We start from the raw sequence: 14,739 nt of genomic DNA, 5'->3' as shown, positions 1-14,739 counted from the left end.
CATGCGGGTGAAGCCGCGGGCAAAAGCTAAGAATTTATATTATTCTCAAGAAAAGAAGTGCTCTTTTCCATGTGCGTTCCCTTCAACTTTTTTCTGAAACGTGTGGTCCGAGGGCTCACTTTACTAGAGCTTTTATTCTGTACTAGTGGATTATTAAAAACCTTACTAAAGAAAGTCTTAAGTTAAAATTTGTAGCATTAAAGTAAATTTTGAGCACTTGAGATCTGAGGGCCCATCATCTGTCAAAGCAAATGTGCCCCTTACCTAGACCTACCCAACAGTAAACCTTCATTACGAATCAAAAGACAGACAATATTAACAATATAAAACATTTATTATCAAAAATATAATTAAAAATGCATGCATTCACAATAATGATTCAATTAATTCATTTTATATCAAGTCGCTACACAATTTAGTTACTGGAATACCTAACACTATTACTCGTATGTATATCAGATCAGAGGTAATCAATTTGTAAGATTGTATTTTTTACTTAAATAATGAAAATATTAATAAACCATTAAAAGCATAATACTTAAGGTATCTAAAATGGAAGACTACTTATGTACAAATAAATGCTATTGTTTATTTCTTGTATACCTATAAACTTATAAAGTAATATAACTTAGTATAATAAAATAATACAAATGGACGGATTCTGTGAAAATATCACTAGGATTGTCTACAAAAACAATAGGTATACATGGTGTTTGTTACGATTATTTAAACCATGCCAAAATGTACAACTTTGATTTTAGGAGGTCGTTCAGCAGCAGCAGCGTTATTATCTGAAATAAACAAGATACAGTGGATAAATAAAACCTCGTTAAATAAGTAAAGAAATCGATTCTACGTAGATTACTTTGGTACAAGCGTTTAACGGCTACTTACGAGTTATGTAGGGAATTTATAAGGAAATTGGGAAAGTAAAATATTAAAAAAAAATTGGGAAAAGTTAATAAAACAAAAATTTTGAAAAGGATCACTATACTTTATGAGTGGTCTCAGACTCAAATGTTGGGGCATGCTTAAGTTAGGACTTGATAAACACGTGTATGTTGTGTGTTTATAGTGTGTAAAGGTATGCATTTACGGAGTTGCTAACGTAATAATAAAATATGCATCATACAAACCCACAGCTATACCTAAAACCTCGCATTAGGCCTGGTTTCCACCGAGGGGAAGCGGAGAAATGTTTTGAATACTTAACCAATCAGAATCATTATTATTATATTACTCAATAACTCATTTATTGGAGAATGAAATCTAATTGGATAAAACCATTCGGTGGAAACCGGGCCTTGAGCACAATGACGTAAACATGCAGGCATGCTATGGTTGCAGAGAGAACTAAACATGCTAGCATGCGTGTATATGATTTTGTTATTTACAATACAATATCAAGGCGTTGGCTATGTTATCAATGTGCTATGGTATTGTGAACTTTATGGTATGGTGCATTGATATTGATTCTGTTTTTAATGCTGATTGGCCATTGTGGGCGTGGCTGCCTTTGCTATAACTGGCAAGACATATAACTTTTTAATTATTTTTTTTAAAGACAATGTATCAAGTAGGATGTAACAAAATCGATATCAATCGGTGTATTTTCAAGCTGCAGGACTGGATCGGGGTAATATTAAGTTAGTTTAACCTCGTAAGCCCGGATGTGCCTCAGAAGGAACTGAAACTTTGTAGTCAGTAACGCCGAGACATTTTCGGAGGTGATTTCGAAGTATCGCCGGATGTGCCTTCAGAGGAACTAAAACTTTAGCGATAAATTTAAGTTCAAAAATTCGCGCCAATCGAAAAAAAAGAATGATAGTCTATGGCTTAAAGTATTCAAAATCAGGTATCCGAACTTATTAATATAAAAAAAACAAAATGTCACTGTCAAATTGTCATTTTTCTTTGACAAGGTGGTTCGTCCGAGAAGACGTGATGTGCGATTATTTTTTTTTCTTCACGTAAACGTAGTTTAATTGCAAAACTGACCAGTATAATTTAAGTTAAAATACTGCTAAACAAGCAAAAAAAATATTTTTCCCAATTTGAAGTAGTTTTGTAAGATTTTCTTTTGTTTGAAAATAATAGTTCTTTGCAAGGAACATTCGGTCTTGATGGTGAAAGTTTTATTTTTGTATATTTTTTCTATTGAGATGGGATTGAGTATTTGAGTATTAAAATTATGATATGATTGAGAAAATTTACCATGAGAACGTTCTGATTTTTAGTTTAGTAAATATTATAATTAACATGAATATTCACTTTACTTCTTATACATTTTAACCTATCATTAGTGTATGTTATAAAACCGATAGTACTTTTAAAAGCACTAATTATGAAACATTAAATAAAATTAAAACCGTTGTACCTTTTCAGTTACATTTATTAATATCATTATTGTATCTTTATGTAGTATTAATTTATTAAGAAGGTTACATTTACGTTTCACTTTAAAGTATAAAATACAATTTATTTACTTTTACTTTTTAAAATCTGTAATACCGAATGTTCTTTTAAGAGAAAACATTTTTTTATTATTTTTCACCTAAAATAATCTCTATGCACTATTATATAGAGCCCCTGAAAAGATGAATGCAAAAGAAAATCTCTAACATAGAAATTTTTTTACTCGAAGTGCTCGGCGTTTACTACTACAAATTATTCGTTCTTCTGAAAGCACATTCGGCGATACTTAGAAGTCGACAAAATTTACTCTTCGGTCTAACGAGGTTAAAGTCGCTATCGTCCCCTCACTTTGTGGTATTTCTAATGTTTAGATTTAGAGGTAGATCAAAGTCAATCGACTTGTCAGTTGTATATGAAATTTATTCCGTGTTTAACCCTTCATTTGATTTTGTTCACTGGGATGAACATTCAATTGAAAAAAATAATATGCCGAGTATTCACGTCTTAATTTCTGGTAAGTTTTTTTTTTCACTAGAAAATATACTTAAGTTTTGGTAGAAAAATATTTTTATGTGCTAGTCACAGTCTGAAAGTGTTAATTTTAGCCAAAATGCCGGCCATAGCGAAGACCAGGCTTTAGTGTCAAGGTGTTTATTCAAGCTTTACATGTTTTTTATTATAATTGAGTAATGACAGTGGTTTTAACGTATTGCATAGTGTTCATGCTTAATAACTTGATTGATTTACAATGCTCATTTAATAAATAAGCCATGTTATACCAGGTCAAAGTCGAGTGTTCATCCCAGTGAACATTGCCAAATTACTAATAATCTTTGATTGTTCATCCCAGTGAACGTTGTCAAATAAGCTATGAAACGTTTATTTTTGCTTAATTTTATTTCAGTGGACTAATTTCTTTATTTAGAGTAATTTTTTATTTTGTTTGGGATGTTGGCAGCTTAATACTGTATATTGCATGAAATGTAATATCAGAATAATGTTTTGTTACTGGTAAAAGTGGACATAATTGTTTTCTAAATTTTCATGCTAAATAATTACATATTTTAATTTAGCGGTTGTTTGTAGATTCAAAGTTTGTAGTTCCAAAGAATATTTTTGATTAAAATCATTTTTAATTTTTTATTTAAGCCCTGAAGAATATATTTTATAAATGTGGGAGCTGTTTTTTTATTATTTAGTGCGACTTGTCCACTTTTAAGTTATATGAAAAAAAAATATGATTTTTTCTTTATAAACATTAAACATTGTTTTACCTCAACGATCACACAAAATTGTATGGTAATAGTTAATTTCTTACTATTTTGTGCACCAAAAAGCATTTGATAATATAAATTTTACTTTTTATATGAATAATTGTTTTAATTTAATGCCGCTACCCTAAATTGGCAATGTTCACCCCAATGAACAGTTAAAATTCTCCATGTATTTGGCAGTGTTCATCGGGATGAACATTGTTTTTTTTCTATTTGGTGAAGTTCCGATTTTTTATATATTTTTTTCTGACCTATAAATAACCCTAAGAACATAAATCCGACGATGTATTTTTATTTTTTGATAAATAATGAGTCTGCCAAATTAAGGGTTAACGTTTCACGTGCAGCATCAGGTGTTAACTATGGTGGATCATATTCTGAACCAGCTCATGAGGGCTATCGTATTTGCGCTTATTAGCTGGCGCCACTGTCCTAGCCACGAGCAAGTGACAAGACATTTCTCTACAATGGCGCCAACTGGTGAGCGGCCGTTTGGTGTAGTGGTTCGAAACGGACTACAATTCCGGAGGTTGCGGGTTCGATTCCCGCACAGTACAAATATTTGTGTGCATGAACATATTGGTTTGTATTGGACTGGGTGTTTTCTATGTATAATATGTATGTATTTACAAAAAAAAAAGTATTTAAGTATGTTTATATCCGTTGTCTAGTACCCACAGTACAAGCTTTGCTTAGTTTGGGACTAGAAGCGCAGTGTAAAATGTCCAAGGATATTTTTTTTTATTTTTAACTCGTGAGCTGGTGAAAATACAGTAGCCCTTATTAAACCCTCAGATCCAGTCCCGCAGTATGCGTAGCGAGTGCGAGAGACAAACATGTGCATGCGTGCCGTGCCGCGTGCGTCACACTTCCACGTAGTCCAGAGTACCGGCGCGCCGCGTCAGTCCCGCGCCTGCTTCCCGCGCCAGGGGAGGATGAGGCGGCTCCTGGATAAAAAATAAATATTTCACCAACAAGTAGGTTCTCACATATCTGAGACTGGGGCCTACCTAGTAATTATAAATGAATATGTACCTGTGGCAGAAGGCCCCCCCCGCTTTTCTTTCACTTTCACGTTTAATTGATCAGCCTATATGAGTATTATGAAGTTGTTGTAATGAACACTCGAATTGACACGCTCACTACGCGGCATGCGTCGATTATAAAGCTAAGCCACAGTGCAGTGAATGTTGCAACTGTAAAAATGTGACGTCATGCCAAGCGTCACAGTGCTCGCACTAGCTATAGATGACCTAGAAACTGAACTGTCCCACCAAATTCATTGACAAGGGGGCGCCACCATCGTTCAACTGTATAGTGTCCAACATGGCAAAAATAGGAACCAGCGATCCGGTAGAACAGATCAGTATATTGGGTCTTTATTTTGTAGGTGGCAAAGCCAAGCCTCTTGAACATAGATAGAAAACTTTTTGACACAGTACATATTACATATTATGCTTAATAATATTAAACAACAACATCACATCGAGTTGCGTAAGTGTTGCGTGACTCAGGGTGGCAAGTGTTAACATTGTCAGAATGCTACCCGCCACGCCATACTAAATAAAGACCACAAGCTTGTGCGTTTGGGGTGATCCAAACCTTATTAACGCTATGCTACGCCACGCCACGATTGTACCCAGCTCAAAGTTGTTACGAGTCTTGAACAAAAAATTATTTAAAAATATAAAATTAGACTAAGCAATAATAATTTTATGGACTCACCGACACAACTGCAATGGTGACCGTATCAGAGAACTTGACTTTGTTCTTCTCCGTACTTCTGTTTCCCGTTCTATCCGCGTCGAACTTGTGCGTTCTGTCGCTAAGCGCGCTCGCGTGGAAGTTATTATGGTACCGGTACATTGGCGCCTCTTCTCTCAATTCCGTTTGGTAGACACTGCGGAAATGTGACGTCATCCTGTCATCTTGCACCCGCGGGATTATATCCACTATACTCGAAGCCGGTTTGGTGACAACTTCGCTTATCGACGCTAAAGTATGCAAAGAGTTTTGCCTCGTATTCAGCATGTTATCAACGCTATGCCACCTCACACTATGAGTCAGAATCGGTTTTATTTTCTCCTGGTTTACTTTCAGGTACGTGTCGTCTACGTTGGTGTTCCATATCGTGTTGTCTCGCTCTAAGTACTGGTGCAAGTTGGGACGGATGCTGTGAGCTGTGGGCGGTTCCGAGTGGTTGATAGGGACGGGCATGACGGTGGGGATGGATACTCGGGGGAGGGGAGGCGGTTTCGTTTTTACTTCGGAGGATGCGCTCGTTTCGTCGTCGGTGTACGAATGCGAGCTGCATTGCGAGCATGACTCGGAATACTCGGAATCTGGAAACGGGAGAAATGTATGGGTTAGTATGTTTATAACTGCCGGAAGACCCAAGAGATGCGATCAGGAGTGAGGAATTGCACACCATTACGGATTGGTGCAGAGGATGTGGAACGTGTCCACAATTTTACCTACCTCGAGAGCGTCGTGTCAGAGACTGGAGGTACCGAAGAGGACATCACTTCGCGCATTGCTAAGGCTAGAACCACCTTCGCACAACTTTGCCCCGTATGGCAGTCACGGAAACTGACCCGAAGGGTCAAGATCAAAATTTTCGGGTCCAACGTTAAATCCGTGCTGCTCTATGGGTGTGAAACGTGGAAGGTCACCAAGGTCATCTCGCACCAGCTGCAGGTCTTCGTCAACCGCTGCCTTCGCCGAATTCTCGGCATATACTGGCCTGAGAAAATCTCCAACGTCGAGCTATTGGAACGCTGCCACGAAATTCCGATCGACCAGCAGATCAAGCGCCGCAAGTGGAACTGGATTGGCCACACTCTCCGAAGCGATCCCGATCACATCCCCAAGCAGGCTCTGGATTGGAACCCCCAAGGAAAACGCAAACGTGGTCGCCCCAAGCAAACTTGGCGGCGCACTGTGGCAGACGAGGCGAAGAAGATCGGCAAGACTTGGAGCGAGATCAAACGCATAGCTCAAGACCGAACGCGATGGAGGACTGTTGTGGACGCCCTCTGCCCCATCTAGGGGACATAGGACCATAAGTCAAGTATGTTTAAAGCTTGTGATAGTAGTAAAAGTGCATTCTTCAAGGCGATAAAACCAGTGGAAGGCATTTTTTCACGCTGTTCCTGACTTATTCAGAGTAACAGCGTACAAAAGACTTACGGAAACTTTTGAAATGAATCGTTCATACTTGATATGAACATCTGATATGAATCGTTCATACTTGATTAGCACGATCAAGTCAAAAATCTCAATTTAGAAACCGGACATATAAGAATATACCTTAATTTGTCAACACTGACCAGGTTTTCCTTCGCCAGCGTAGTGGTCAGCCAAAGCAGCCGCTTCGTCAGCTGGATGCGGCAGGTTCTTTCGAACTGCGGAGGCTTAGCGCTTTCTCCATAGTGAATGGTAATAGGAGCGAATTTCCTATAAAAATGTTCTCTCGACTGTCGAATACTGACCCGGTCTTCCTTCGCCAGCGTAGTGGTCAGCCAAAGCGGCCGCTTCGTCAGCTAGATGCGGCAGGTTCTTCCGAGCTGCGGCCCACCGCGCGTCCGCGAATAGATCCCATGCGCGGAGGTCCACGGCTAGGCTTAGCGCTTTCTCTATACGACCCCGTCTGAAGGTAAAAATTAATTTGTTATGTAGAGTTATGTAAGATGCACCTTACCTTATAGCGAAGGAACACCAGTACCGTACTTTAGTGCATATTAGTTGGCGCACTGTAGAGTAAGGTCCTATCACCTACCAGTAGCGTCACTTCATCATCATCATCATTTCAGCCACAGGACGTCCACTGCTGAACATAGGTCTTCCCCGATGACTTCCACATCGCACGGTTAGTGGCGGCCTGCATCCAGCGCCTTCCTGCTACCTTTATCAGGTCGTCGGTCCACCTTGTGGGTGGACGTCCCACGCTGCGTTTTCCGGTACGCGGCCTCCATTCCAGAACCTTGCTGCCCCATCGGCCGTCAGTTCTGCGTACTATGTGCCCTGCCCACTATATGCCTTATACAGAAGCTCAAAGTTGCACAGCGTGCTATGGCGAGGGCTATGCTCGATGTTTCTTTACGAGATCGAATCAGAAATAAGGAGATAAACGTAAACGAACTAAAGTCGCTGACATAGCCCGACGGATTAGCAAGCTGAAGTGGTAGCGTCACCTATTGAGCGCAAATACGGTAGCCCTCATTGGTTCCCATTTAAGTTTTAGGGCTTCGCCACACTGGCGGATTGCAGTGAACCCGCCGCGTCGGCGCTCCACTTTTAAAACGCTTGCAATCCGCCAGTGTGGCAGCTCACTTAGGGACTTATACACAAAAGTTATACCTGAATTAGATGTTCATCAATATTTTTGATATACTAAATAATTTCTAACAAACTTAATACCTAGCACAAAAGAGTCTAATACTGCAAAGTGCAAAGCAAATCTATTACTTAAGTCTATTTATGTGGATGTACTGCATACCTCAGTAAATGGTGGAAGAACTTCCTAGCCAAGTCGTGCAGCGGCGGCGCGAAGCAACGTATGCTCCTAAAGCGCTTTGGGCCACCCCTCTTCTGACAACGCTTCTGTAGGTTTACCAGTACCAACCTCAATAAATGGTGGAAGAACTTCCTAGCCAAGTCGTGCAGCGGCGGCGCGTAGCGAGCGGCGCCGGGCGGCAGCGGCGCGCGCGGCGCCAAGTATGCGCCTAAAGCGCTTTGGGCCACGCCCTCTTCCGATAGCGCTTCTGTAGAAACAAGTTTAAGTACTTATTTAATGTTTTTACATTATTATTATAAGGGTTCGTTGGTTCGTTTCAGCCAAATTACGTCTATTGCTGGCAAAACACAAAATAATTTCCTTAACGACCAATCCTGCGTTTACCATATTTTTTCAAAAATAAAATTTTATCATGTCTGCACTTTAATTTTTCCGCTACAATCAAAATGTAAGTACAAGGGGCGTAGTGTGAGTTTACATCAAACGTATTCGATTCGATATCGAGTGCGTCAAAAAAATCTATGAAACTATCCGCTAGGGGCGCTGTACAATCGGTCATACATTAAGGCGATTATCACACTGCGCCACGCTCCGCCGCGGTACGCGGGACGACAGATTTAATCATTGTACATGCAAGTTCCTCAGTTTGTATAGAAAACACGCGCGGCACTACACACTGACAACGCGTTAGTGCGCGGGATTTTTTATATGAAATCACGCGCTCCGCGGCGGAGCGCGGCTGATAAGGCTGAGTGAACTTTGACAAACGTCAAAAATTTGTCAAACTCCATACAATATGCACCGGTTATCGTCATAGTTACCGTTAAAGTTAGGTGGTGCAACTCATACGTTTGATGTAAACTTTCACTAAGCCCCCAGAACATAATAAAATAAAAACCTTATTCACAGATTAATAATAAGACTGCGACTTACCATTACCGCTCCGGAGGGCAGCGCATACCAGCTTATTGACGGCCCAGAGGCAGTCCATGCCGTCTTTGTCCCAGTCCAGCGCGTGGAGAAGTGCCACCGCGTTTGACGAGCGACCGTTCCGTAGCCAAGCCTGTGTCAAGTAGTGAAGTTTTTCAAAGAATAATAATATTTTGAACAGACAACAGCACATCATCTTTTTCAGAATACTCTGTCAGCAGACCCAAGAGGCTATTTTTCCGTTTTGAATAGAGCATTACCATTTACAAGTAAGAGTCCAATCAAGATTACATTTACCCTAAAAATGGTGATGAGTTATCATCTTTTTACTTACTGTAAGCAATCGCGGGTGAGTGATGTGTAACAGCGCTAAAGGCCCACCAGAGAACGACACGAGGACCAATGGGCCTCCTTTTGCTTCCCGCGTCGCTAATATTTGTGTGCGCTTTGCATCCCTGGAAATAAGATTGCATAATTAATTATATTATTCGTACACAGGGTGTAAAAGAGAAGGATGAGATTTTTTTTGTGACAGGAGGCAAACGAGCAGACGGATCACCTGATAGTGTGTTAGAGCACTAGCATTAAAATTCACCTACTACATTTTCGAAATCAAAGAAAGAAATATCAGGTTGGTTTGGTTACTATACAGGGTGGAATTTTGTAATGCCACCTGGAGGGAAAGTACTCTTAATACTGTAGATAGAAAATTTTACTGAAAGAAAACATTCCTTTATTTTTGAAAAGAAAGAGAACTGCATTCATAGATTTTCGAAAATTTTTCGAAAATTCTCTACAATACCATACAATTTATTTAATTTAATCGAACTGCCCGCCTTAGGCAGTTCGATTTTTTCAAGTTATTTATAATTTTCAAACCATACAATTTTCTGTAAATAATGAAGATAATTTAAGATTTCATTGTTTTCCTTTCATTTGATTTATCAAGTTTGTTGGAGAGATTTAATCCTTATACTTAACCCTAAAGATCGATACAATAAAAATACAGGGTGTAATTTTTTACAGATTTTGTTGGTTCGATTCCCGGGTGTAGCAAGCAAATTTTTGAAAATCTTTGAATGCAGTTCTATTTCTTTTCAAAAATAAAGGAATATTTCTTTGAGATTTTTTTTCTATCTACAATATTAAGAGTACTTTCCCTCCAGGTGGCATTACAAAATTCCACCCTGTATAAACCAATCCTCAATTAAGACGATAGCAGAAGTTTACTGTAAGAAAAGGTAGGTTATATTTTGAGTTAAAGTGGTGAACAAAGTGTCAATTGTTTTCCTATCCTTGTTTCAACTCAAAAAACGTCCCAGAATTAACCCTACCACTGCTTAGGGCGGAGGGATAGAGACTTACCTCAAATAGGAGGTCAAATCAAAGCATTTAGTATGATGGTGCAGAAGCGACAGCGCTCTATCGAAGCACTGCACCCGTCCGCCCTCCTCTGTCGCGACTATCAGCTCGCCGGCCCATCGCACCTCCGTGGCTATCTGCAATTAAATTCTTTACAGTTAAAAGGAGCAGTATGTTGTTAGGTATTTTACGCCCGTATTCATAAACATTACTATGAGGTCTCACAGTGCGCACGGACGCATAGGGTGACACGCGAACCAATCACAGAGCTCTATTGAAAGCTGTGCGTTCGATTTGCTGCTTCACTTAAGCAAGCATCGTTTGTGAATATGGGCGTCAGTTATTTAAACGATAGAGTACATTTTTGCATAAATCTACTTATAACATTGTCTCGACCCCTATGGCCACGTGGTCCTATTGCCTTTGTCCTACCGATTGGGCACTACTCCATTCTGGGGTGGGTACGGCTCACTCGGCTCCCCGCTATAGACGCGCATAGTTTATCCTATAAAAATTGTGTTAACTACTTAGATTCATTAATCTGAACTGCCATGTAATTCACACAAAGTTTTTTCAGAGTCGCGAGTCGCGTGGAGAAGAAAGCTTTGTGGCTCTCTCTTCAACAAGTTTTATTTCAGATACTTACAAATCCAGCGCGCACCGAGTGTGTCACACCGACTGTGTTGTGTATCACGTGCAGGGAGCCATCTATGCAGGCGGTCAGTAGTTTGACGTCACAAGGGGAGCGCCGCACTGAGCGCGCCGGCGCCGGCAGAGAGACTCGAGTCGCGCTCTCGCGTAGAGAAGAGAGCTTTATGGCTCTCTCTTCGCTGTTGGGTACGTCGTATCGCAGCCATTCTAAGCTTACTCCGTTCTGAAATAGTTGTATAGATGAAAACACTGTTGTCAAGAAGGGATCATGGCATAGAACATGCAGAGTGGGCAAAGAGACATGAAGAAACGAGTTTGATTCTTTCCTGTTATTGGGTAAATTGTAAAGAAGTCAATTACATAGCATAGGTGAAACAGGGAAGTTTTGCAGGGGTGAGAGAAAAAATTAGATGATCCTTATTGTCAAATTCCTTTCTTATACAGGGGCACAATTGATATCTTCATTTTAATTATTTTAATTTTCATACAAATCGGATATTATAAAATTTATTTTGTATGTAAATTAAAAAAATTTAAATGATGATATCAAATTTCTGACTTCACCATACCATTTATATGCCCATGTTAACATGGGCTAGTGTCGGCTCATATACCCATTTACCTAACACCCTGTATAACTCACCTTATGGCAAGTGATTTGATCAATTATGTGTATACTATCACTCTTGTTTGATAATTCTGCTAATAATGTCTCATTTTCTAGTTGGTGGTAGGCTACAAGTGATATTTGCTGTCTGTAACAATGAAATAAAACAATAATAATAGAATAAAACTAAAATTAATTAATTTGCCCACTAGGCAAGATAGTTTCATTAATGTTTTATTACTTTAGGCCCTAGTAATAAAACATGAATTAAAGTGCTGTTTATTTAATTTCTCTTACCCATGGATGCGGTAAAGGTGGAGATTGGCATGGTCTTCTACAATGGGGCTCCAAGGAGCAGGTTCTGCATTGCTGGTGCTCCACACAAGGACCTTAAGGCCACCGTTGCTTTCACACCATGACATACGTCTTTCACTTCGACGGCCCCCTCCCCCTAATTCGATTGTCTGGATAATATTTACAAGAAAGATGTAAAGTAGAAATTTAGATAGTGATATGGAATTTTACTGCAATGGTATTCTGGTATAAAATTGTTTTGTACAGTTTAAAACTATTTTGCATGTTAAATATCATATTAAACGGCATTCAATAAAGGCCGCCATTCGGCATTAAATACTTGAATTTCTAATCTACTATTATTATTACATATTTTTTTAGTTTTACCTGTACGTGTGGATCCCTGTCAGAAATGCGACAGGGTAGACGGTTACCTGCATTCCTCCCAAACATGATTAATGTAGCCATTCTGTCAGCATGTGTGAACATCAAGTGTGTCTGGCTTATAACAACTAAAAATATATTTATGAGTAAAACATTTTCTCTGTGTTAAGTAAAATCTTTTAATTCTTAACACACAGAAAATAACATGATACCATAAAGCTCATTTTATTAACTTACCACCAGTTACAGTCTGTCCCGAGAGCTTACCAACACAGTATCTATCAAATAAAACTTGCGTCACGTCCAGGGTTTCAGGCTTTACAGTGAGGTAAGCAATCGCTCCCGACGAGAATACCAGCGTGATAAGAGATTCTGTAGTCCATTCACAACTTATAATATTTCGATCCCTCAATTTTGACTCCAACTGCCTTATCTGTCGGTGGTTTGGTGACCGCCAATGACTACCGCGACGTTCACAGAAAGTTCGTTTCCCCACATCATAAACAGATTCGTCTGTCCTCTTTCGAGTATCATACCTGGAAAGTCGATTAGGAAAGTATAGCTAAAAGTTCTAATTTATGTTTTTAAAAGCAATAAATTACCATAAATTAAAGCAGTATAGAGATAAATCTTCATTTACATGATCACTTTTATGTGGTATACAAAACGGTAATAAATTATAAGAACTATATAGTGCATGTAAAAAGTTGTAAACTTACTTGTAACTTTTGAAGTCCCCATTTTTCAAATGCAGTGTCTCATCACATGTGAGAAACTTTATGTTATAGTTAAACATAATGCTTTATCTTATTTACTTCATTTTAATGAAATGAAATGATAATCTCTACTTTTATTTAAATTAATTGTTGACACACACAAACAAGTTCCTTCCTTCCACTGACATACACTGACAGAAAGCATGTAAGCTGCAGTGTTGCCAGTCGGGTCTAGTCAGAAATTACCAGAAATATAAAAAAAAGTAACCTTTTTGAATCAAAAGTAACCTTCATACGGGGGGGGGGGGGGGGGGGGGGGTGCGGAGCGATGATTGTGTAAGGTTGTTCATGGATGGAAAATGAATACAATTGATCATCTAAATTCAAAAAGTGACCAGTCGTATAAAAACGTTTCATGGATTTGCGTTTTATTATCGAAAAACATTCGCTAAAACTCATTTTTTTTAAACAAATAATAAATCAAATTCAAGTTTAAATGCACTTTATGACATAATTTTTAAATTGTCACTATTAATATTTTTTACTGAATAACCTGTAAAGTTAATTCTACAATTTCTGAAAAATCACCTAAAAGTAACCTTTTCATTAGTGTAACCACAGAATAATAATAAGTATTAAGTACAGAAGTTTTTCTTCGCGAAGGTATTCAAAAAAATGTATGCTCAATGTCATCAACAATATGGTGTAATTTAGCTTGTCTTAAGAGTCGAGCACCGTTTTGTTGACATACGTCAGTGATCGGTACTGTCTTGATGCCATAGGGCTGACTGCTACAAGAAGCTACTGTGTCGCCATCTAGCGCACCACACTTGCATTCACTGCTCTTCGCGGCAACGCGCAGCTACATGCGGGCGCCAGTTATATAGTGTAAGAGCTAGCACCTAAATATTTTATAACACACATAACTGTGACAATTTATTTCACGTGGGCGAAGCCAAAAAGCTAGTAAGAAATAAAAATTCAATTCAGTAGGTATTTCAAACCAAATTTTATTACATAAACAAACATTATACTAATTTCATTATGGGCCCTTAGTATGTGAAAACTGCAATTGACGATATTTCGCACTGTTTTCAATATTATGTATTACAGAACGTATGTGTGATGGGATGATGTTTTCGAAAACACGATTAGAAAAAAATTTTCTCGAAAAAATACATTTACCTCTGGATTTTTTTATAAAAGTTTAATATGACCGTGTTTTACAATAAAATTCCTATAAAATCACAAAGGTATCATGTTTGCCTCTTTGATTTCCTGGCTGTTTTAGATTTCAAAAACCTAAATATATTAATTTATTAACTTTCTGATAAAAATGTAAATGGCTCTTACGATGTCCCCCCCTTAAATCAAAATGTCTTTATTTGGTCTATATGCCCATCATCAGTACGTAATAATTATAAAAAAAAGTCGCTTTCCTGTCTGTCTGTCCCTATGTATACTTAGATCTTTAAAACTATGCAACAGATTTTGATACGGTATTTAGGGTTCCGTAGCCAAATGGCAAAAACGGAACCCTTATAGATTCGTCATATAGTCTGTCTGTCCGTCCGTATGAAACAGCCATTT

The 14,739-nt window shown here is 38.6% G+C and overlaps 1 protein-coding gene across 2 annotated transcripts; it reads right to left on the bottom strand.

Annotated features, from left to right (window-relative positions):
* Positions 1–315: 315 nt before the first annotated feature.
* Positions 316–13,329, bottom strand: LOC135072449 (WD repeat-containing and planar cell polarity effector protein fritz). Of its 2 annotated transcripts, none has more exons than XM_063966354.1 (14): positions 13,153–13,329; positions 12,671–12,969; positions 12,437–12,561; positions 12,053–12,219; positions 11,792–11,903; positions 11,144–11,371; positions 10,501–10,634; positions 9,470–9,590; positions 9,139–9,268; positions 8,314–8,452; positions 7,181–7,338; positions 5,415–6,031; positions 4,526–4,636; positions 316–791 (listed from the first exon to the last, which is right to left on the bottom strand). In XM_063966354.1, exons 1-13 carry the CDS (start codon positions 13,227–13,229, stop codon positions 4,553–4,555), a joined length of 2,391 nt encoding a protein of 796 aa, XP_063822424.1. In that variant the 5' UTR covers positions 13,230–13,329; the 3' UTR covers positions 316–791; positions 4,526–4,552. The 2 variants fall into 2 exon arrangements, with proteins under 2 accessions (XP_063822424.1, XP_063822423.1); XM_063966353.1 differs by having other exon boundaries at positions 4,579–4,636.
* Between the last annotated feature and the right edge of the window lie 1,410 nt (positions 13,330–14,739).

This window comes from Ostrinia nubilalis, chromosome 6 (assembly GCF_963855985.1).
Source record: "Ostrinia nubilalis chromosome 6, ilOstNubi1.1, whole genome shotgun sequence".
NCBI classification, from domain to species: Eukaryota; Metazoa; Arthropoda; class Insecta; order Lepidoptera; family Crambidae; genus Ostrinia; species Ostrinia nubilalis.
This window is presented reverse-complemented; position numbering and strand designations above follow the sequence as displayed.